This window comes from Festucalex cinctus, chromosome 13 (genome assembly GCF_051991245.1).
Source record: "Festucalex cinctus isolate MCC-2025b chromosome 13, RoL_Fcin_1.0, whole genome shotgun sequence".
NCBI lineage: Eukaryota > Metazoa > Chordata > Actinopteri > Syngnathiformes > Syngnathidae > Festucalex > Festucalex cinctus.
The window spans coordinates 1,701,397-1,726,778 of NC_135423.1; the positions used below are offsets into that span (position 1 = coordinate 1,701,397).

Genomic DNA, 25,382 nt, shown 5'->3' on the forward strand with positions numbered 1-25,382 from the left:
AAGAAAAGGATGGATAGATAAGACTTGTGTTGATGACTAACTGACCTGAAATTCCAGGCACTGGTAATAGTTCCGTCTGACCGCTTGCTTCAGGATGAGGGTTTTGCGAGGGCCCGTGTGCAGGGTGACGCTCAACACAACGGGCTCTGTGGGCTCGTTGATGAGGGCGCACAGCGTTTCCTGCGAGCCTGCTTTCACCTGGGAGCTCACGGTCACGGCAAAGATGCTGCACACACGGAGAGAAAACAAACATTACGCTGGAACACGACACACAAGTGTCACAATATTGCACATTTTTTGAGACGGAAAATAGTACGCAACAATGGCCACTGACCACATTCGGAGTGAAACCCCAAACATTCTTCAGAAAAATGCCAATAGACATCCAACTGCTGATAAATTGTTGCGATGTAGATCAGTCGGGTGAAGACTTACGTGTCGTTGAATTGAGCTGATGATGCACCTTGCAGAAAGACGGATGCAAATATGACCGCCAACATGTGGAGGGTCGGCGCCATGTTTGCACGGTGCGTTGTTCCGACGAGTCTGAGAGGCCTTCTGCGCCAGTGCACTCGGACACTGATGCAAACCTTTTGGACTTTGCGTTTTTTATACTGTACCGACCCACCGCAACGCCCGCCTTCACGAACACTCCAAGCACATTCTCCGTTGTTTTTTTTTCACATTCTGCAACGTGCAGACAAACGAGTTTTTCTCCCCAAAATTTCAAACCGGACCATCCTGCTTCCAGTGGTCCACAAATTGTGAGGAATTTGAGAGATGTTTATGGCCAAGATCAAGATGTGAGATTGCACTCCATGTATCATCTATGTTGGATTTGATGTTTTTATGAAACCTGATCGTTTTATTGTATTTTGATTATGTCGCACTGTTGCAAACCAAATTGCAAACTGGGGACAATAAATCGCTCTTCTTATACTTCTTATTATTTTTTTGCTTCAGTTGCAATATTGAGCATATGTTCGAATAATTGAAAATATCCAACCACATTCGTCATTATCTTTCCTGCACTCTGAAAACAGTTGGGTCAAACGTAATGGATTAAAAAAAATAAAATAAAAATGGACCGATCACTTTATGGGTCAATTTGACACAACTTTTTGGGTATTTTTTTTTTTTTTTTTTTTTTTGTGACACCATGAAATGGGATGAGCAGTTGCTTGGATATAGACATCAAGTGTCGGGTATGTGTTACTAGTCGGGTATTTATTCAATCCATTTTTATTTGAATTTTCACGGTGAATGGGAACGATAGAACGCTTGGAGTTGGTGGATTTTGAAGCATAACAGAAAAAGGAAAATGCGAATTTTGGCAATGGAAACAGGTTTTGTGAATAAACGCTAACAAGACCGGATAGGCTACACGTTTTGACTGGATATTACGTGACACGTACGTTTGTAGTCTCAAAGCAATGGCAGACGATAATGTAAGGTATGTTTGGGGGGGACGACGAAACAAATCTTTTCGGAATTAATTAAAGAAGGGGATATTAATGCAATTTTAGGTGGAAAACAGCCAAAAAAAAAACGCTACGGTTTATCAAGAATTTAAAAAGCAAACTCGTACGACGTCATCGCACGGCGCAGTCGCTTCCTGTTCTTCTTCTGCTTTTAAATTAGTGTTGGATCACATCTCTATGGTGTATACTGCCACCTACAGCGAAGGAGTCCCCTCTCAATATTCACAAATGAAGAGTTTAGTGATAATCAGCCTGTTCACCTCCTGAGTCTAGCTTGACTGTATCCACGTCAGACTATGTGTGCTATTATGAAGTTTTATTGATTGATTGTATAACACATAAAATAAGGGCCAAAATGGAGTCCTCCCTAGCTGAGTAAACAGGGTAGACTGTCGAGTTACAACACGGCCGTTTGTGTCTTATACAGCCACGTTACAGTACTGACTATTTAAAAGTAAGTAGCGTATTGACCTAATCCGAACAGTTGCACAGGCTCAGCTGGTTCTTAGAGTTGCCCAAGGCAGGCCACAAAAAAGGGAAAGTCCTAGGCGCAAATCGTTTGCGGCCCCTCTGTTCGAGGTAGGCCAGCATGCCGATGTCAAATTGGCCAGAGCAACTTGTGTTACCGGCTGGATTGGGGAACACCAACCCAATCAATCACACAGTTGTCGTAGCGGTTCATACAATCATCCAATTAAAAGGGAATGTAACCGTTATATTCCTTCCTATTTACTTTCACGTTCACCTTTGTGTTCGTATTCTCATCTGTTAGCAAGGCATGTTTTCGTCACACTGGAACTAGAACTGCTTCCTGCTTCTGCGTCTAAGAATCGAGAAATATAGTCCTACTGGTACATTACTGTCGTTGCCAGTCAGACCCAATGCAAGCTGAGATTTTCTGGCGGCACATTTCCAATGTTATAATTTGGGACCGAGGTGAGGGAAACAGCCGGGTAGATGCTGGGTAAATGTGAGTGCATTGGCTTGTTTAGCACTGTTGAACTGTCAACAAAGAGAGCATTTAGCATTAGCTAAAGCACTAACACAAGCACTGGTGGTCACCAGATTGCCTATCGATTAAATTTGTTATGTCGTATCCGAGTTTTTCATTTTGAAAATCAGGTCAACCTAAGAATAATGCACCTTGTTAGCACAAATATCCTTAGGGAATGCTGACCAACTTGTGAACCAGTGCTAGTTCTTTGCGGGAGTGGGGGTCTATGGACGAGGGTGGGGCTAATGCATTAGGCCCTCCTCTGAGTGAATATTATACCCAAATGGGTAAGGATTGCAGAGAAATCATTGGTATTCGCCGTACCAACTGGCATGCTGCAAGAACTAACACTTCAGCCTGTATCCACGTGTCCTACTGTGAAGTTCTATTGTTTGTGAACACATAAAATGACGGTCAAAATGAGGTTCTCCCTAACTGAGTAAATAGGGTAGACTGCCGAGTTACGGCATAATCTTTTGTGGCTTATTCAGCCACGTTACAGGCTGAATAAGTACTGACTCTTCAAAATTTTGTAACATTGTTAAGCTAATCCGGACAGTACCGTTGTTGCACAGGCTCAGCTGGTTCTTGGAGTCACCCAAGGTGTTCAGGCTAATTATAGGGAAAGTCCCAGGCCCTGCCAGGGGGCCCAAATCGTTTACAGCCCCTCTGTTCGAGGTAGGCCAGCATGCCGATGTCAAGCGTCGGCCAGAACAGCTTGCGTGACCGGCTGGGTCGGGGAATACCAACCCAGTCTGACACTGTGAGTGATGGACATTTTGTGTTTTTAATTTCACAAGAATCAAGGGCGCACGTAAGTGGTGCGCAAGTGCGCATGCGTGCTAAAAATGCGTCACATACGCTCCAGATTCGGTTGGCCCAGTGCGCTTTTATGTTCCAAGAATATTTCGACTCAGTTGCTGTGAGGAGGCAAACCAGGTAGAAAAGTCAAAGACTGTCAGCAGCTACAAAATTTATTTCTTCAGAATAAATGGCTATTAAGACATTGAAGTCTATGTGGAGTATTACTTGTTGGGTTTTTTATGTTGACATCGTGGAGCACTTGAATGGTGTGAACAAACGCAATGGTGACTAGCTTGACTTTGATTAGCTCTAAGCTCTTACTAACACATTAATGGAGTGGCGGCGCCGGTGGCCCTGATGAGACGTGACGGCTTTCGTGGTCCGTCAACATATGACGTTACGTGAAATAGTTGATCAAAAGATTTTGGTGCATGTGTTGATACTAGATGAATGTGATTGTAGCGTTCTTAAACTTTTGGAGGGCATCAAAAATGGATGACCCACTATGACTGACTGATGCAAGGAGAGAGGTCATAACTTTACTCCATATTCTGTTCCTATCTGGAATAACAGACATATTTTAGTAAAAAGAAAATATTTGTTTTATCGTGATTGGGTAAATTACAGAGCACCGGGGTGTCCAAACTATGGCCTGGGGGCCATTTGCAGCCCGCCGTCCATTTTTCAGTGGCGTGCGACATATGCTAACAATGGCATTTGACTCAGTTCAAATCAAATAAACAAAACAAAAATGTTTGGAGATGGTCAAGGTAAGAACAGGTGCAATTAAAGGTTATTTTAGTTAACTAAAACTAATTAAAAAAAAAAAAAAAACTAATATTCAAGAAAACAATATCGTGACCATTATAAAATAAAAACGAACCTGCTTTTTAAAAAAGAAATCTAACTGAAACTACATTTTATGTTTACAAAACTAATTAAAACTAACTATAATTATAGCAAACGTCCTTCGTTTTAGTCTTTGGTAATTAATTTAATGCATGAGCCTTTAATTTGGTAATTAATGCATGAACCTTTGGGGATGATTTTAAATGATTTAAATGGCCAGATCTGTGGTCTGCAAGATAAATATACAGTACAGTACAGTACAAGTTTCAACAACTTTTTAGAAACTGAGCTATTTCCTGACTACTGATTAGTGCAAGTTTGACGCACACTTCTGAAATAACAATTTTACTCAAATAACCTTTACTCACGTCATTGTTTTCTGTCATTATTATATATCATTTATGCGAAAACTTTGACCATGTTAAAGATTTCTCACAAGTAGAAAACATATCCATATGCAACATTTTATTTCTATAAATCACAATTAACTGCACTTGCTGGTTTTCAACAGTGCGCATAGATGTGGAAAGAAGAAACTGGTTCGTAGCTGATTGATCTAAGTAGCAGACGGGATCAAAGCCAAGAAGATGACAAAAGATAAAAGAAGTCCATTGGTGATAATCTTGCCCCCTTACAAAGCCGACTAAATGGAAATCTCTGTCCGATGCACCTGAGGGACTCAGCCACAATATTGTCATAGAGGTTTTGATAAATGGTTTATATGCTGGAAAAGTCAGACCACATTGATGTCACACTGAAGAAAACCTTTCCACTTTTTTAGATTTATTTTGATATAAAACGGAATAATGACGTCTGAAAGTATGTCACATAGAAGTGATGTCATCTAGCAGCAGCCAATAGAAAAGCACCAAAAGATGACGTCTCTCCCATGGTGTTTTTTTTTTTTTTAAATATATTTTTTTAATCACATCTTGTTTCTAACCTTTATTATTTCAGGCACTTATTATTCCATTCACTTTTTTTTTTTTTTTTTTTTTTTTTTTTGCTATGCAATAACTCCCAGATAATACTTCCGATTTACACCGTTGAAATTTCAACTTGCTTCAAAAAATTCACGCCTCTCCTGGTATATATCGTCTGATTCCACATTACTTACAGTATTCACACAATTAATGTTAAATATCAACTAACTTTTCCCCATTCATTTTCAATAGTACATTCAATAGTTTGATACCAACTGACTATCATATCAGGAATTTAATTCTAATTTCACTGAAATGATAAAATGCATGTTATCTTTCAGCATCAGTGGACACTTTTCAAAAATAAAATACGCCATTTTGCCATGATATTGAACAAGTCAAGTTAGCTCAGCGGTTAGAGAAATCGGCACGGGGCCAGCCCGGGCGGGATAGTTGGCACGACCGAACAATCGCGATAAACGAGTGTCTCGCGAGAGGGAGCTCGTCTTTTTGCAATCCAAAGCCAAGTGTAAGGAAATATCACTTAATTTGTTCAAATGTTGATTTTGGAGTATTCTAAATTCAGTTTAGTAATAAATTGAAAGTATGAACTGACTAAAGTAGTTTTATTTTTTAATCTGATATGAAAGTCAATACACATCAAAACAAGTCATTGTAGGCATATTTGTCATTGTATTTACAAGAAGTTCTAGCAAATCTGCCTGTTAAATTTTTAAAGATATCTATAAAAAAATCTGAATGTTAATTTCAGTGTAAATGATTAGATTTTATTCTACATTTTGTTTTATATCTTATGATATGAAAGTCAACAAATCAATGTCATTCTATTGTTAGGATGCTCCAGCAAGTCTGCCTGTTGATTTCTTAGAGATACACATAAACATTTTTGATGTTTTCAGCGGAATTAGTAACTTTTATTGTACACTTTAATAGCCTTAAAGTTCGACAATTTTAAGTAGTAGCCTTTATTTTAGGCTTTATCATAATTAATAGCCCTTAATTTTAGCTTTATTGCATTTAATGTAAACTGAAATGACTGAAAAAAGAAAACAGATTGCAATTCAAGTTTAAACAAAATTCACATTATCTGATTCTTCAGGGATAAATAAATGATTAATAAAGGTGAGAGAAATAAGTGAAACATTTTTTTTTTTAATTCGTGTAAAGGCATTCCTCAAGAAAATAAATAAATAAAAGGCATTCCTGTTATAAAAAGGTGACAGCTCCATCACACCGAACAAGAATGAACATGAGAAGAAAACAAAAAAACATACGAGTGAACATTAAAAAGGAACATTACACCAATAGAGAATGCACAGTATTACCCAATATTTGACATGTTTGTACAGTACATTAACAGTGGCCCATGGCCACTATGTCTTTGTCAGGCCACCCGAAGTTTCCTGCCCCGACTGGGCCAGTACAACTTTTATAAATAAAGATGAGATCATGTTATTGTTGTTATAGTTGTTGTTGTTGTTATAATGCTTTGATTTCTATCAATCCCATAGTAGAACGTAAGTGGCCATTATTTTGTAGGGTTTAAGTGAACTCAAAAAACACAGAACGGCCATCACTCACAGCGTTAAGACTGGTTGTTATTCCCCGACCCAGCCGGTCACACAAGTTTCAGTACCTGAAACAAAGGGGCTGCAAATGATTTGGGCCCCCTGGCAGGGCCTGGGACTTTCCCTATGCGTGACCCGAATGCCTTGGGCGACTCCAAGAACCAGGTGAGCCGGTGCAACAAGGGCACTGTCCTCAATACTATGTTACTGACTTTAAAAAAAAAAAGTCTGTATGTATATACAATCAATAAAACTTCAGATTGGCACACGTTCATAGTCTGACATGTGGATACAGGCAAGCTGGACTTGCGGTGAACAGGCTCATAGGAACTTATGCCACTTGGGCAACATGACCCACAATGAAGGTTCTACATATGAATTAATATCAGGAAATTCAGCCCTGAATGAACTATTTCTAAATGATTTGAAACGAAATACCTTGTGATCAAGTATGCCTTTTTGTGCCCGAGTATCAAGTGATGTGCAGAGTCACCAAGTCAATTACGAGTCAACTGTTTAGGGAGTCAGTGGAAAGAGAGAAAGCGATTGACACATCTGCTAGTTTTAATGGGATTAGTTCAAGAGTGCGAGGTGGTGACTCGGATGTGAAAGGGTTCAAGAAAATGTTGCCTTTCCCTTGTTACTTCTTGCACCATGCCAGTGGGTACGGCGGTACCGTCAATCTTCTCCACAGTTCTTACTGTCTGCTATAGGCGCATTTTTGTCCTTCTTTGTGGCAGCACCAAAACAAACTGCGATGGATGAACACAGGCCCGATTCAATGACTGCTAAATAGAACTGCCGTAACAGCACCGTGGCAAGCTGGGCTTCCTCCAGCAGCCACATGGAGTCCTCTGCTCGGGCTTTTTCCTGAGAGACAATAATTCCTAGGAACTTGAAGGTTGACATAGAGCAGTTGGACAGCATGAGGGGCAGCTGTAGCAAAGGATGTTTGCTGATGTATCGCCACAGCCTTGAGCGGGTTCAACCGCAAGTTGTGTTGACATGTCGACATGATGAATGTTGTTCATTTTCAATTATTCGAATATATACTCAATGTTGTGACTTGAGACAAAAAAATAATGAAGAAGAGGATGTATACGAAGATCTTTATTGTCACCAGGGTGCAATTTGGTTTGCAACAGTGCGACAATCAAACAGTAAAACGATCACGTTTCATAAAAACGTCAAATCCAACATAGATGATACATGGAGTGCAATCTCCCATCTGATCTTGGCCATGCTCCCCACCCGTATCTATCAAATTCCTCACAATTCGTGGACCACTGGAAGCAGGATGGTCCGGTTTGAACTTTTTGGGGAGGAAAAACTCGTTTGGCAGCAGGGTGGAGAATGCGAAAAAACAGGGAATGTGCGGGGAGTTTTCGTGAAGGCGGGCGTTGCGGTGGATCGGTAGAGTATAAAAAACGCGAAGTCCAAAAGGTTTGCATCAGTGTCCGAGTGCACTGGTGCAGAAGGTCTCTCAGACTCGTCGGAACAACGCGCTGTGTGCGCCGTGCAAGCATGGCGCCGGCCCTCCACACATTGGCGGTCATACTTGCATCCGTCTTTCTGCAAGGTGCATCATCGACTTATCTCAATGACACGTAAGTCTTGACCCGACTGATTCACAATTTTTCATCAGTGTTACTGCATGTCCATCAGTGTTTTCTGAAGAGTTTTCGGGTTTGTACTAAGGGGCCACTCAGAATGTGATCAGCAGCCGCTGTTGCCCATCCCTAATCTAGATAATCATAACAAGTCCGCATCATGTTTGTATTAACTCGGGACAGAGCTCCTGCTTTTTTAGGATCTCAAGTTATGGAATCATTTGCTGTTGTGGTGACTGACTGGATCTGTGGCCGTAAGGTGGTCGATACCTGTCACGGTCACGATCCCCAAACCCATTGGTGGTAAGGGGACCCCGTCAAGAGTCCTATTGGGACTTTTGGTCTGTGCGACTGTGCCTGAGGGTTGGCCAAGTGGAAGGCAGCCTCGGTGGTCCTGAGTTAAAAACTCGGACATGGGATGGTGCATAAGTTTGGTCGTTCTTCCATTATTAATATCCATTTCCAAACGTAACATTCAATGGGTAAAAGAGACAGAGACCCAACAAGTATGACTACTAAAATAAGGATCTACTCTGAATTGACTCAAAAAAGAAGTTGGGGTCCGTTTCATTTTTAACACAAAACTGAAATACTGGTAGGACACCGTGACATTATGTTCAATAATTGCAGTCTACTATTACGTACTATTTTCCATCTCAAAAGAATTGCAGTATTGTGACACTTGGGTTGTTTTTTAGCGTAATGTTTGTTTTCTCTCCATGTGTGCAGCATCTTTGCCGTGACCGTGAGCTCCCAGGTGAAAGCAGGGTCGCAGGAAACGCTGTGTGCGCTCATCAACGAGCCCACAGAGGCCGTTGTGTTGAGCGTCACCCTGCACATGGGATCTCGCAAAACCCTCATCCTGAAGCAAGCGGTCACACAGACCTATTACGACTGCCTGGACTTTCAGGTCCGTTCGTCATCAACACAACTAGTATCTACCCATCCTTTTCTTGACCTGGGAAAGTGATCATTATTATTATTATAGTGCAAGAAGCTCTTGATCTGTTTCTCGAGCCTCCCCTTCCTCACTTGACAATGTGTTGCCTTCTGTGCATGCGTCTTTCTCGGCACATAGGTCCCAATGGTGCGCGCTCGTACTGTGGCAACCCTAACTGTCGATGTGAAAGGAAAGAGCGACACCATGAACAAAAAGACCAAAATCCTCATTGTGCCCCCTGCTTACGTCCACATTGTCAAGACTGATAAACCCATCTACAAACCTGGACAGACCGGTAAGTATCAGCACAATCAAAATATTGAGAGTTGAGAGAGAATGTATTGTTTTGTTTTTATATATATATACATGTTTTAGCTAAATGCTAAAACAAATTTTTTTTTCCCATAATGCATCAGGGTATTGACTTGCACATGCGCATACCCAGTGGCATTATGGGGAAAAAAAATGCTACGTTTTTAGCATTTAGCCCATAAATATGTTTGAACTAACTTGCAAATACAGTTAAACGTATTTGAAATATCTTTAAAGGAATTTGCTAACACGCTCGTACATTCGTGTTTGCTAGTCAAAAATGTTTTGTCCACATTAGCAGTTCCACACTTAAGATGTGGTCGATAAAGGGGGTGTATGATATTGCACAATATAATAATAATAATAATAATAATAATAAGAAGAAGAATTTTCTACCCAATGAACCATTTTTGATACCTAACAGAGAAAGAAAACTGCCGTCTTTCCTGTTTAATCTGATATTTTTACCTATATGTAATATTTTTAAAGCAATGCTTGAAACTTTTTTTTTTTTTTAATTAATTTCCAACATTCCTTTACAGTGCAGTTCCGAATTGTTTCCATGGATTCCAGTTTCATCCCAATGGACCGGCTGGTAAGTTTTCAATTAGTGTTGAAGATACTCCGCCATGTTTGTCCCAGTTTGAAAAAGAAAAGAATGCAAGAAATTAAAATGAGACAAAATGAGTTAGGACCAAATGTGCATGAGCCAACTGACAGTTTGTCATTATAATAAGCATGCTGTAAAAATGTATACGGCACATCGATCTGATCAGAGTTTGACTTGTCTTGTTTTGTTCTTTTTCAGTACACAGTGGTGGAGCTTCAGGTAAGAATCCCACAATGGCAACAACACAAAATACCAAAAGAAATAAAACGCCACCCAAGCACGCAGTTGGACTGCGCTTTACGCTAGACTCGCATCGGGCATGAAAATTGGGCCCGTTATGATCACTATGAGAGCCACAATGAAAACATTTGAAACGTAACATAGATGGTGTATTGCTTTAAGAGGGACTTCAATGGATCATTGGTATGAATCTTGGGAGAATTGTAGTCGTATGTTCATATAATGTCTCGACTCAAGAACACTATTAGCAATTTAACACAAAGTGGGAAGAAAATGTAAGCTTTGTATTTCCATTAAACATTCATAAAAGCTGGAGTTCTCGCTAATCAAGTGCCCCAAAAAGTTGAAAAATGAAAAAGGTCCCGTTTCAGGCTGTGTGGTGATGGTCCCTTGCATCTCTTAATAGGGTCAATAAGCATACTTTCTGTCTCGTGTCTGTCTTCATGTAGGATCCCAATGCCAATCGCATTGCTCAGTGGTTGGATAAATTCAACAGCGGAATCCTCGATCTTTCGCATCCGATTATTCCAGAGGCGGCACAAGGAACTTACCTAATTACTGCCACCACGGACAAAGGAGAGAAAATCACCCACAGCTTTGAAATCAAGGAATATGGTCTGCTATAGTTGCGACAAATATGTTGTACTTGTTTAATTGACTTTTTTTGTTCATTTTTATGTATTCGTATATTTTCTTAGTTTTGCCCAAATTTGAGGTAACTGTTCAACTCCCGAGTGTGATTTCCATCCTGGATGAGGAGGTCACGCTGAAGATTTGTGGAAAGTAAGTGTTTTGGCCTGATGATGTCTCCTTGTAACTTTTTGGAGAAAGGGGGTAAAAAAAAAACACGTGGAGATATTGAAACTTTAACGCCAATGGTGAAGAAAATGATAAAGATGAAAATGTCTGAAATGAACTTTTGCTTCTCCGCGCAGATACACTTACGGAAAACCAGTTGTTGGCTCAGTCAAGGCGGATTTTTGTAGGAATGCAATTCGCTATTTTTGGCGTTCTCCGATGGAGTCAAACATCTGCAAGACGTATCGCCTGAAAGTGAGTCGTTGACAATAAACTGCTATTATCCTTTCCTTCATGCGAGCCATGAAGCGCATCAGTCTAAAAGTGACACTCTTCCAGACGGATGCAAGTGGCTGCGCGACACAAATGGTGAGCTTGGAAGATTTCGCCCTCAACAAGTACATGTATGACGATAGTTTTGTGGTGAAAGCTGAACTGGAGGAATACGGCACAGGTAAGCTCGTGAAAAGTTTTTCTCACCTTCCTGTTACCTGTACGACTTGAAGCCTGGTGGTAATTTCTAATCATTTTTCCCATTTAGGGGTGACCCTGCAAGGTACAGGGCGTGCACGCTTCAGTGCCGTTATCAGAACCGTCACTTTTGAAGATGTACCTCAATCATTCAGGCCTGGCATCCCATTTGCGGGAAAGGTGGGCACTTTATTTATTTATTTTTAAATATTGTGTAAGCCATGATAAAACCATGTCCAGGGTCATCTGGGTTTCCTGCTATTCAGTAGTCAGGATGCCTGATGTGGACAGATTTCATTTTATAGACTATTTAAACAACTATTTTAAGGTTTGTCCATCTAAAGTATGAAGTGGCTAACATTTTGTCCTCATTCATCTTGTTTCCAGGTGAAAATGACTGGTCCAGACAAAAAACCTGTGGCTAATGAGCATGTGTACTTATTTAACCCGGAGTCAGTCACCGTAAAACTCACCACAAACACAGAAGGCATGGCCTCGTTTTCACTGGACACCAGCAACTGGAAGGACAATGTGAATCTTCAGGTATGTGACTCCAACGTTGTTTTTCGGCCACTGTGGTGCATACTAGAGGAATAAAATTTGTTTGTTTTTTAAACTGACATAGAGTGTTACGCCCCTCCAGTGGTTACAACAGGCATTTATTGCCGTGAGAACTGTACAAATACAGAACCACCATATTAAAAAGCTAAATAACACAAAATAATTCTCACAGAGAACATAAATGATACACATTCAAGATATAACATCCATTTGCCATATAGGCCTGTAAACATCCCCAAAATAAACCTGCTAACATGCTAACAATGATAGCACGCTAATGGACTAGCGCTAGCATGCTAGCGAGCTAACAGTAGTACCCTACTTCCAAAAGGCCTCGTAAATACTAACAGAAATAGTGCCTATGCTAGCAAAAATGTTACCTCATTGGCCGCATGTACTAGAGAGGAGTAAAATCGCGTCTTCCAACAGCTACAACAGCATCTCTTCAGGATGGCTTTCCATCGGCTTACCGGGAATAATATTAGCAATGCGTCTTTCATTAGCGTCGCCATACAAAACGCACTTAAAGAACATTAGTTCCACTATTAAAAAACGAGCCCTTAAAACAACAAAATGCTTACAAATGCATAAAATAAATCTTAATATTGAAATTAAATTAAACTAAATGTATTTAATTTCAAAGCTGACTCTCCTGGCAGCTACACAGAGGCTAAATATGCTAAGCTACGTCACATCACAACAACCGGTAAACGTAACTAGTAAATACTATCTACACTATATGTTGTCCAAAGCGTTAATTCATCACTTATTTGAAAACATATCAACAGTGTACTCCAGCAAGTTGACGGAGAGCTGCGTCATCCTACGGAAAGGCTTTTAAGTTTTCATTTCAAATAACTTTATTTAACCTGCAGCATCCCCATAAACTGGCCAATGTCAGAACCCTGTTTTGTTTTTTTGTTTTTTGCTGAGATGGGCTTTAAGCTAATGCTAATTTGTGATGTCGCCACATCTCACAACTACCACGTGATTTGGCCCATCCTTAGAATTTCACCACTGTCTTGATTTTTGTGTTCGAACAGGCCAAGTCCCAGCTCGCCGATGACCATGTGTACATTCCAGAGATTCGAAAACCCGAGTACTGGAATGCCTACCATTACGTTTCCAAGTTCTACTCCAAGAGTAATAGTTTTTTGAAGCTCATGCCGGTGAGCGGCAACATCGCCTGTGACAAAGATGCCACGGTACTAGCTCGGTACATCATCCAGGGAGAGGAGCTCAAGGAGGGACAGGACACCTTAGACTTTTACTACTTGGTAAGTCCTGTTGATCTCAGGATTGGCAACTTCGATCTTGTACTTGAAATTCTAAACTGTGTAAGAAGCACACTGAACATACAAGTAGCAACATCTGCGTGGGTACAGTCACGCATAACTTTGATTCTACGTGCACTTCTTAGGTGATGTCCAAAGGATCAATTGTGCAGCATGGCACTATCCCAGTGGCTGTTAGAATGGCTACAGGTAATATGATTTCATTTTATGTGGTACTAATTTCATCAAAGACTCGCAGTTTGCGTTGTCCAAACTTCTTCCTCCAATGGGTGCATACAGAAAATTCAAAGGACGCAAGGGCCACCTTAACATTCTTATACTTAATAATTAACTCTCTGACTGCCAAAAACGTTTAATGGCGATGCGTAAAATCACAATGTATGCCGCCATAAACGTTAAATGACGTCAACTACATTTTTATCATAATTTATTCATTTTTTTTAATCAATGGGCAGTGCAACGTCTAAGTGCAGCGCTGCCTGGTCAATGGGTTGCGGAATCCCAAACATCCACTAACTATGGCCAGCAGATGGCAGCATTGCATCTTCTTTCAATAGGCTGCCGGTGTATGGCATTCCAATGAAACATGACGGAATCACTTCATTCATTCATTCATTCATTCATTCATTCATTCATTCAATTCATTCCAAATCAACTGAGATATTGAAAGCCTTTTATTGTTTTAAATGAGCTGATTATGGCTTCTTTTTTTTTTAACTTGGTCTGAGGAAATATTCTAATATTTTGAAATAGGATATTTGTGTATTATTATTATTATTATTATTATTATTATTATTATTATTATTATTATTATTATTACTATTATTATGTAGTTGTACATAGTTACCTGATTTCCTTGGTTAAATCTATTGCTTGGGGGTATTTATTAATTGTCAGTCAAACATGGTTTGTAATTTCAAATGTAAAGTCAAAACTATTAAGAGTAACCATTTGTTTTCCTTCTTGAAACTGATGAACTGTTTCATTCTACATCTGACATCTTGTTCTTACCTCTGTCAGAGAACAAAGGGGAGGTGACCATACCCCTCCATCAAGTGATCGACCTGGCGCCCTTTGCACAAGTTGTCGTTTACACCGTGTTGCCTGGTGGCGAGGCTGTGGCGGACAGCCTGGACTTCCCCATCCAGCTGTGCCTCAAGAACAAGGTTGCACCTTTTTTACATTTGAGTTCCGATGAAATGAATGACAACTAAAGATCATTTGAAAACTGTATTTGTCACCACTGACCCCCCTGCTGTCTTCTGTGCAGGTTTCTGTTCAGTTCTCGTCCCTCCAGGAGCTTCCGGCAGCCAAAACCACGTTGAGACTCCGGGCTCAGCCTGGCTCTTTGTGCTCTCTTCGAGCCATTGACCAGAGCGTTCTATTGCTGCAGGCCGAGAAGGAACTCACCGTTGACTATGTAAGATAAATTCAACTTTACACCTATATAAAAGTATCCAATATTCCAACTAGTGGTCCAGTCTGCCACCCTACCTGAGAGTAACCTGCAAAAAAAAATTGCTCCTCAAAATGACAAATTGCTCCCCAAAAGAAACTGATTTTGCAAAACTGCTCCACAAAGAAAAGATATTTTGAGCCTTGATTTGAATCTTATGTTTAACTCTGTGTAGGTGTACAATCAGCTGCCTCTGCAGAGGTTGTCGGGATACGCGTACGAGGTCGATGAGTTTGAACCGTATCCCTGCTACGGTGGCCCCGGGCCACTGCCTGTGGAGGAGATTTTTTTGCCACGGCGGGACCGGCGCTCGCTTTACTATGGACCGGTCACGCAGAAGGATGATGTCTTCAGCATCTTTAAAGTAAGGCTTTGGACTTGAATTTTTACTGTTTGAAGACCACACGATGTGCTGATATTGACGCGCGTTTAATGTCAGGGCAATTTATTCATTCATAATATTACAAGGATGTCAAATAAATGAGGCCTTTTTGTTAAGAAAGTGATTTTTTTGGATAGCGTATAACTCAACTCACTTTAAGTTGTTGTAATTATAGATATAAACAACTATTGCTGCATACAAAGTGATATTGAAGCAACAATCGCACACACAGTTAATAAATTATGTAGAAAAAAGACAGTAAAACACCATTAAACACGAAAAAAATGAATCTCATGCTGAGTTAAAAGCCACAGAATAAAAATATGTTTTGAGAAGTTTTAAAAATGGATGCTAATCAATATGGTTAATCAATACGTATATATACGAAACGAAGAGTGTGCATTTTTGTTCTATTTACTAGCGCACAAAAAAATGAGATTTACAGAGATGACCGTTTTGCCACAAATGTATCGTTCTGTTTCAGGAGATTGGAGTCAAGCTTGTGACCAATTCTGATGTGAAGAAACCCTTCAACTGCTTTCCGATTTACTTGAAAGGTAGATTTGCTGCAATCGATACGATTTATTTCTTGTTTCTTGAGAGCAAACTTTTTCATTTGAGTTCCACATACAGAAAATCCGAAGGACGCAAGGGCCACATCATGTTATGAAGAGAAATTGTGTTTAGTCCTAAAAATTGATTTGTTGCTTTTGCATATTTAGAAAAATGCTACAGTATATAAACCAATTGATTTGTAATATGGCAGTAGGGTTATTATAGTTTCAGAATTTTTCATTTTAGTTAGTTTTTATTAGTTTAGTTTTTTTTTTAAAAATGCTTAGTTTTAGTTTAGTTTGTTAGTTTCAGTATTAGTATTAGTTTTTTTTTTTGAGTGCATTACTTATGCGCAATATTTAAAAAAAACACCATGGAAGCGATGTGATCTTTCGGTGCTTTTCTATTGGCTGCTGCTAGATGACGTCACTTCTGTGTGACATATTTTCAAACGTCATTACTACGGTTTATATCAAAATAAATCTACTAAATATCACATGTAACTCATGTGCTCTGGCTGATTTAAGTTAATTCCTGCCGATTAAAGGTCATGTTTTTTCCGTCTTCATACAAGGTGCGGCGGGCAGCGTTGGCGGAGGCGGTGGTGCGGGCGGCGGCCCGCTTCCAATAATGTTCGATGAGGCGCAAGCTTCTGCCGCTGGAGAGGGTAATGTGGACGAGGCGGAGGAGACCGTTCGGACATTCTTCCCGGAAACGTGGATATGGGACCTCGTTTCTGTTGGGTGAGCATTTTCACGTGGCAGAAAATCCAAAAGTGTTTTTGAGCAACCTGTCAATTCGCCGTGCGTGCGTGCGTGCGTATAGCCGCAGGGGTACAGTGAACGTGATGAAGACGGTCCCCGACACCATCACCAAGTGGGCCGCTGACGCTTTCTGCGTCTCCCCGGTGGGCTTCGGTGTGGCGCCCACCGCTGCGCTGACGGCCTTCCAGCCCTTCTTCGTCAGCCTCACGATGCCCTACTCCGTCATCCGCGGGGAAACGTTTACTCTGAAAGCCACCGTCTTCAACTATCTCTCCAAGTGCATCATGGTAAATATCAGCCGGGCATGAAAGAAGGAACAGTGGTTGCAATTGGACCCGTTCAACCTGTTGGAAATCACAAATAATGTCTGCAGGTGAAAGTGACGCTGCCTCCGTCCGACTCGTACACCTTCAAAAACTGCGACAGCTGCCGATACACCATGTGCGTGTGCAGCGAGGAGAGCAAAACGTTCTCTTGGATCGTCACTCCAACTGCCCTTGGTAAGAATGACGACATCGCTTCAAAAATAGTTTGCCGTCGTCGTCGCACTTTGATAATTACGTTCAGCAAATCAGTCATGAGGTATTTTGCTATTCGAACGTCATCACTTAATGTTTTGGAATTAGTTATAAGCCCTCAAGTCGCAATTCAATTAAAACTGCTGCATAAAAGAGTGATCAAATCTGAACTTCATGAAATAACAGCGAATGAGACTGGAATTTGGGTGAGACAGTGAAATGATGTGGAGGTGGTTGAAATAAACCCTTAAAACGAAACGAGTCCGGAAAGCTGTTCACGGTAAATTTGCGGAAGGCCGGACTGAAGACGGACGCTGCTCGTTTGCACACAGGCAAGATCGACGTGAAGGTGAGCGCCGAGGCCCTGAAGACCAACTTGCTGTGCGGCAATGAGGTGGCTTCTGTCCCTGACGTGGGCCGTATTGACACGGTGGTCCGCAGCCTGCTGGTGGAGGTCAGTGCCTGTCAGACGCAACAAATGTACACGACTAAGTTGACATCACATCATCAGATGGGATTGTCATTTCAAACAGTGTAAAGACAGCCTAACTCTGGGATTTACACCGGATGCGGTCGCGGTGCGTTCCGGCGACGCAACCAATTAGATTTTTTGTGCTTCTCGGATGGATTGTGACTGTGAAGACAAATTTCTCATGTGTTTTTACTCCTTGCAGTATCATTGGCCTTGATTGTCAGTTTTGAGGCCAAATAAACAAAAACAAGGTCACAGAAGTTGATCAGCCTTTTGAGGAACCAGGAAGCACATCTAATGTGTATTTGAGGGTCTCGTGTTGCGTAATTCATTCCAGTTGAACAATTTTCCGTGTTGCTTTCTCTTGCAGGCTGAAGGAACTCCTCAGTCAATTAGTCACAACGCGCTCCTCTGTCCTGCAGGTAAGTTTTTACATCTCAGACTTGTTTGGAAAATCTTGCTGGACACAGTTTCGGACCTGTTTTTTTATTCACTTGAGAGTTTGATGGATTAAAATACTTTTTGAATGTCATGAGTTGTTACGTTTGAGATGGATTCTTTCAGGTCCTGTGAGACTAAATTGTAGGAAAATAATGCAAAAGCATAACCAGTAATGTGATGACAAACATTTTTTGCACACTTTCTGTTGCCAGATGGACCAGAGGAAAAGAAAATCTCTCTTGTGTTGCCAAAGATATTTGTTGCTGGATCTGACAGAGCCACTGTCTCTGTGCTTGGTAAACAAAAAACGAAAAAAACTTCCATTTCCTCTTGATGGAAGCCTCCCTAATGAGATTGTTCTCCCGAAGGTGACCTGATGGGCCGAGCCATGAAGAACCTGGACAAACTCCTGGCAATGCCATACGGTTGTGGCGAGCAGAACATGTTGAAATTCGCTCCCAACATCTTCATTCTCAACTACCTGAAAAGCACAGGTCAGCTGACTGCTGACATTCTGGAGAAGGCCACGCGCTTCCTCGAGAGCGGTGAGTCGTCGTTCGCCACGTCGAAGGGGCGCTCGCGACGCCAGACCGTCAAAAATGCATTCGGAACGCCCGATTGTCTTTGATAACAGAATTGAGTTAGTAGTTTAAACCAGTGGTGAGCCAACATTGGCCTGCAGCCGATTTGCAGTCGTCGATTTGTTTCACATGCATAACGGAACTTATGGTGTTCCACAGGGTTCAATTCTGGGGCATGCTCTTTTCATTGTATCTGCTGCCCCAAGTTCCATCTTAAGTGCAAGTACATACAATATGGACGTCATCGCAATCACCACAGCTTACAGTGAAAATATAAAATAAACGAACCGTGTTCTCATTTTTGATGAACACGCAAGCCTACAACATTCTATTTTCATTTTGGTCATTTTAGAAGTGCTTTTTGGAGTTAAATATTGTTTTAATTGTTTCAATTTGCATTAACCCCGCCCCCATTGCCTTTAGATGGGTATGTTTGGTGCATCTCAGGCAAAATAACTAATTAAGAGCTGAGAATAAACAAACACGACACAAGTTGTTTAAATAGAAGGAAAAATATTTCAGAGCAAAGAAGCATTTTGAGTTGATAAAGTTCATGAAATTAGAATCAGCAGAGACAAATCGACCGAGTGGCCCGATTGGCTTTTCCGATTGCACAGAATGAACTCACACAGTTTGTTGAGTGACAACTTTCAACAGGTACAGTGGCGGATTTGCACATACAGTACAGACAGCACTTATTAAAAAATCATTTAGGACATGACTCGAACCATTAGTTTGACATTATGGTGAAATATATTGCACGTGTGTGTTCCAGGCTACCAAAGGGAGCTCACGTACAAGCATGACGACGGCTCCTACAGCGCCTTCGGGAAGAGCGATAAGTCTGGCAACACCTGGTCAGTAGGAAAGCATTGGCGGAAATCAGTGATGGTGCTTTGTAGAAATAGCATAAAAAACAGTGCAATATAAGTGAAAAGCCCATTTGCCATACAAAATGTATATATTAAAAAAAAAAAAATCCTTCCAGGGTGAATCTGTGGCATGTAAATGGAAAGACAATATTGAAATGCTGGGCACTTGGTGAGTATGTTTTTGTAGTGTTTCAAAAGTGTCTGTTTCTCTCGTCTGTTTCTCAAGGCTGACCACCTTTGTGATGAAGTCATTTGGCGGCGCGAAGCCGTACATCTTTGTCGATCCCAAGCACATCCAAGACGCCAAGAAGTGGTTGTACTCAAAGCAGGGCCGTGACGGCTGCTTCACGTCTGTGGGGAAACTCTTCCACAATGGCATGAAGGTGATGACACGCCAGTATATGTTTGTTTTCGCTGAAACCGACCATGTAGGTCACAATTCATTTGCTCAATTTCATATTTTTTCAGTCCACACATGAAGGTGTCATTTTCTACATTCTTTTTGACCAATTTGTGTTGTGTTGAGAATGTCTTGCTGTCTTTAATGATGCAATATTAACGGTGAACAAAGGTGACATTTTTGGGGTTCCCCCTATTGTTACAGAACCAAAATAAATATAGAATGATATATGAATGCATGTTTTAATGTCTCATCAGGGAGGAGTGAGCGACGACGTGTCCCTGACAGCTTACATCGTTGCCGCCCTGTTGGAACTGGACACCGACATTAACGTGAGTCCGACGTCGCCCCCATTTTGCAAACAGTTGACCTCCAACCTCATGTGGTGTCGCGCTTCAGTGGATCTTCATTGTCAAATTCACATATCAAGTTAACAAGCAAGATTTTGTATTTTTTTGTGAGAAAATGTTTGGAAGCGAGTCCAAAAGGATCCGAATACATTTTGTGAGTTCACCGTTGAGACTTTTGGAACCTTTAAATGTTTTGTTTTGTGCCAGGATCCTGTGATCCAGAGTGCTCTGGGCTGTCTGAAGCAGGCGGCCGACCAGAAGGACAACTTGTACACCACAGCGCTGATGTCGTACACCTTCACGCTGGCGAGGGACACGCAAATGAGGAGCAAACTCATCGCCTACTTGCACCAGAAGTCCATTGCGATGGGTACCTCAGAATATTACTTTCAGATCTCGTTTGGTTTTTGTTAAATGGACACAGTTATGAGGATGTGCACTTTTGTCAACACGAATTGAGCTCTGACAGTATCAATCAAAGCTGACATTTCTGATTCTGTTGTTTTCGTGACATTTAGATTTACACACCAAAACATATAAGAATGAGAAGACAAGACTTGTTCATTTTTACTCGCAAGCGAGGAGAGCAGAGTTGCGTCCTCTCTATTTATTGGGGATTGTTTTCTGTCTGGTTACAAAAAATAGCGTTGCTACACTAAAGGGGTGGGGAAAGTGCAATAGTGCAACACTTCATGATCTTCGAATAACAAATCTGTCTGCTTGGATGTAAGTGTGTTGCAAATAAGCATGTGATTATCCATTAGCAATGAAAGCTCTCGTTTTCGCTTCTGTCCAGACGGTGTGACTCATTTGAAACACCGCCACACTGTCTGGTACAGTTCATCTTGAAGAAAGCAGTTCGCTTAAAGTTCATATGAGTGTGAAGCATTTTAGCAAACATATCATAACTTTAACCTTAGCAGTTGGTTCATGCAAAGTCGAAAAGAATGTTTACCAGCGACTTCTTGCGGCAGATGGAACCCGCCACTGGAAACGAGAAGGATCCACTGGCACAGGACTTGATTCTGTGGCGGTGGAGATGACCTCCTACGTGATGCTGGCACTGCTCTCCGGGCCTGCCGTGCCAGGTTTCGGGCTGGACTACGTCTCCGGCATCGTGCGCTGGCTCACGCAGCAGCAAAATGAATACGGGGGCTACTCTTCCACACAGGTAGGCAACGCTTCCATCTGGTTCTTCCATCTGGGTAGACTGACTGACCGTGTGCCCCTCAGGACACCGTGGTGGCCCTCCAGGCGCTGGCGAAATACGCCGCCGCCACTTTCAGCGGCGACGGCAGGACTACGGTGACGGTGACGTCGCTGGGAGGTGTGAACAAGGTGTTCACAGTAGACCAGAGCAATCGGCTCCTGTACCAGGAGGAGAACCTGAGCGATGTCCCCGGAGAATACACCATTGCGGCCGAGGGACAGAGCTGTGTTCTGGCACAGGTAACGTGTTCCTTACTTGGCAACCTTATGCATGCAATTCAGTTCCTTAACCTTATTCATGCTTTTTAAAGGGTGTTTTGTCATTGCAGTAATGATCACATTTCAATTAGTACAGTTTGTACATTACCTGTAATAATCTGATTCCTACTCCATGCCTGATTTTGTTGTGTGCTGAGAGGTTGGATCCCAAAACGCGGACACAAATACGGTTTTAACTATTTCTTCACATAACTTGACTAAACTAAAAACAACGAGAATGCATCAAGAATCACGACACGCCAAGCCCCCCTTGAGCAGCGGAGAAGCACAACGAAACAGTGAGCAATAATCCGGCGAAACACACACAATTTTCAGACCTTTAAATAGACGGTCAATCAATCTCATTGGTTGTGGTTAGACATGTGAGTACCAGTGCTGACATGGAATTCTCTGATTGGCTGTTAACCCAGTAATTACAGATAGTTCCTGACATCAACAAACATCATAAAGCATAAAAGATTCCTGACATCACATAGTCCAGACATCATATAGCCTAAAACTAGTTGAAACTGGATGCTGTTACATCAATACCCAAGACAGACACGTAACCGGTCGTGAACTCTACTCAAACTTAACCCTGGCGTGACCCCAGACATGAGACAAGAACCAAAACATTACTCCTGCATGACCCGAGTCATGACAGATTTTGATTGTCTGTTTTCAACATCAGAAGTTAAGAGCACGTTTGTCCTGTCCCCTTGCAGATCACCCTGCATTACAACATCCCCCCTCCTCCCGACTATTCCGTCTTCGAAATCTCCGCTAACACCTTCTCAAAGTGCAGCCCCAGCAAGATTGAGATCGGCCTCAACATCCATGCCCGGTACGTGTGCGCCCACAAAAACATTTGGAGACCAGTTTTCTGGAATGAATTCATGCTGTACATGGTTCATCATAATACAATCTTTTCATGTAAGATGTCGTGTAGTTTTGAGTTTGATTAGAAACAATTATTAAGAGGGGACTGGAGACTTTTTATATCCACAAGAGCTTCTGGTCACCAATTAACTGATTTGATATTGTCTTTAGACTATTATGAATTTTTGATTGGGTTACCCAAAATTGATCAAGTCAATCTTTCTACGACTGTTTCTAACAATAATATAATTATAATATATCATTAGAATCACTAATTTGAGTGATGGGTACCCTTTTTTGACTGAGCACCTACACCTTAAGTTTCCGTCTTGAAAATGTTTCTTTATTTCCAAGAGTTGCAAAGAAACGTTTTTGTGTTTGCAGGTACCAGGGCAGGAGAGACGAGACGAACATGCTCATCATGAACATCAAACTTCTGTCTGGACACATTTTGGCGAAAAACTCTCTGGAGTTGGTGAGTTCATTCCCCCCCCCTCAAATATTTGTGTCAGCTGTTTTCGTTACGCTGACGGTCGTTTTACTGCTCTAGTTGAACAACGAACCCTCAGTGAAGCGTGTGGAACTGGATGAAGGTTATGTCAACATCTACATGGATGGGGTATGAACTTTATTATTATTATTTTTTTCATGTCAGATCTTTGTTTCTGGTTCCTGAGATTAACCCTGACACCTCGTAAAAAGTTTTGGGTGAACTTTCAGGAAAACTCCATTTGACCTCATAAGAACTTGTAAAGATGTTTTAGGTTCACACTGAAATTTACTGTACTGTTTTTGGCAATATTTAGAATGATTGTATTTATTTAAAAAAAAAAAAAATGATCCAGTCTACCCAATAACCACTTTTGGATTTTTATTTTTCATTATTGAAACGTTTTTAAAATTCAGTTAGCCCAGTTATAGTATGAGAATAAAAAAAAAAAGAAGAAAGAAATATGGACCAACTTACAACAAAGAAAAGCTTCATTAACTGTAACAGAAAAGATTTCAAGTGCATCTGAAAGAAAAAGATGAGATGGCGGAACAGTGTCAAAATCTTAATCCCGCCCATTCCGTGCCGTGTGCTTTGTATTTGCAGCTGAAGCAAGGCGAGGCGGTGGATTACCGGATGACACTGGAGCAGGAAATGCCCGTCGAGAACCTGAAAGCAGCTGTGGTCAAAGTGTACGACTACTACCAGCCAAGTAAGATCGTGTCCATGTCCGCCATATTTGATCTTCGTGTCGCTTTACCCTTGTACTGCTGCCAAACTTGAATTTCCCCTCTCACTATCTACTATTCATAAAGATGATCTCCATTTTATTTGCAGGTGATGTGGCTGCGACAGAGTACACGTCCCCCTGTGAGAAGAGTAAGTCACGTGGATCGGGATTATTGTATGACATAATGGAAGTTGAAATCCAGTTTCACTAATTCACGGGTTCTTTGTATTGTGTCCTCTAGGATCTGTTTTCAAACCTGAACCGATTGGAAATCGCCGAGGACCTCGTGCACCGCGTGCCTGATTCTGTAAGTTTCCGCTCGAATTGAACTGAATTTCAATCAGATTAAATGGCCGTTAAAAGAGGATGATTCGTCAGAGGATTATTTTGGTTAGGTTTATGCGATACACGCTGGGTGACGTTTGTGTTGTAATATGTATTTTAATCGAAATTGTTGTTTGTTTGACAGGTGACGTTACCAACAAGCTTTCAGTGAACACAGAATCAACTGGAAGACTAGAAGATGTTCATCAAACTTTTAGACGTGTGCCTTTTTCTTTCCTTTGGTGTTTTGATTTTAAGGGAAACCCCGGGATGCTTTTTCCTTCTGTTTTCTTTGGACATTTTGACCACAATCTCTCGGGTGGGAAACTGAGTGCTTGTCCTTTCTTTTAAAGTATATCAAATTCATCACTACAGTACCATGCAATTTGAACTGTAACAGTCGTGAAATAAAATGAGCAATAAAGAAAATCATGCTATTCTAAGTGTTTTATTTCAATAGTATACTTTCATCCAGCCACCTTCTTTTTCTACAGTATGTTCTTTCAATATAGATGACATCAGCATATCGTATATCAACAGGCAGCAGTGGCGAGCGGAGACCTTTTAGAGTGGGCATGCTGTAGCGCTTCCACTGCATCAAAGCCTTCTGTGTGCTCGAGCATAAAAATAAAAATGTCTTTGGGAGTATGGTAATATTTAAACTAGAACGTATTTATGCGTTTTTGGGAGCAAATGAGTTAAGAGAAGTCTGTATGCCAACATAAATTTGAATGGACCGAACTACGTGTTAAAGAGGTTTCATTGATATCTATCAAATCATAGCCTACTGCGTAGCAGCTGTAATCACGCCATTTGAACTGAAATAGTTGAAATGAACTTATATTTATCACACAAAAAATGAATTTAATAATTAATAAATAAATTTGATGTTGCAACAGCTCTTTAACAGAGATATTCAGCCGATGGAAGCTCTCACAAGAGCGCCCCAAACTCAACAGCCAACTTTGATGAGGCACATTGGTATGTATCAACATCCATCAAAAGAATGTATCGATTTTTTTTCTCTCTTAGTTGTTCCTTCCTTGAGACCAATCGAGTCGTACTAGCACATTTCAGCCTTTTTCCTCTATAGATTCCACTTGATTCTCCAATTTGTGGTTATTTCTTTTTTTTTCTTTTTTTTTTTTCAGTCTCCATTGCAGCTATATCCTTCTCAGTTTATAATGGAAGATGAAAGCGTTGTTAGCCACTGTTAGCTCGCAA

The 25,382-nt window shown here is 41.1% G+C and overlaps 2 protein-coding genes across 2 annotated transcripts in view; one reads left to right on the forward strand and one right to left on the reverse strand.

The window, feature by feature from the left end:
• The window catches only part of LOC144032965 (alpha-2-macroglobulin-like protein 1), a 16,498-nt gene extending 14,888 nt beyond the window's left edge, over positions 1-1,610 (reverse strand). The window contains exons 1-2 of the mRNA XM_077540571.1: positions 436-1,610; positions 46-226 (exon numbers count right to left, since the gene is read on the reverse strand). Coding sequence (XP_077396697.1) covers positions 46-226; positions 436-518 — 264 coding nt within the window. The 5' untranslated portion in view covers positions 519-1,610. The remainder of the gene's footprint in view (positions 1-45; positions 227-435) is intronic.
• On the forward strand, positions 1,148-24,590 carry LOC144032966 (alpha-2-macroglobulin-like protein 1). The gene is made up of 37 exons (XM_077540572.1): positions 1,148-1,205; positions 8,980-9,160; positions 9,329-9,485; positions 10,045-10,097; positions 10,311-10,331; positions 10,802-10,967; positions 11,051-11,135; positions 11,288-11,405; positions 11,490-11,604; positions 11,692-11,801; positions 12,009-12,164; positions 13,226-13,459; positions 13,603-13,666; positions 14,498-14,643; positions 14,748-14,897; positions 15,109-15,297; positions 15,800-15,872; positions 16,445-16,613; positions 16,696-16,921; positions 17,008-17,134; positions 17,485-17,606; positions 17,995-18,046; positions 18,278-18,361; positions 18,434-18,610; positions 19,422-19,503; positions 19,745-19,901; positions 20,176-20,250; positions 20,476-20,638; positions 21,243-21,439; positions 21,502-21,717; positions 22,461-22,579; positions 22,999-23,089; positions 23,165-23,233; positions 23,711-23,816; positions 23,942-23,983; positions 24,076-24,141; positions 24,304-24,590. The coding sequence occupies exons 2-36, from the start codon at positions 9,089-9,091 to the stop codon at positions 24,135-24,137; spliced, it is 4,245 nt and encodes a 1,414-aa protein (XP_077396698.1). The 5' UTR covers positions 1,148-1,205; positions 8,980-9,088; the 3' UTR covers positions 24,138-24,141; positions 24,304-24,590.
• The last annotated feature ends 792 nt before the right edge of the window (positions 24,591-25,382 follow it).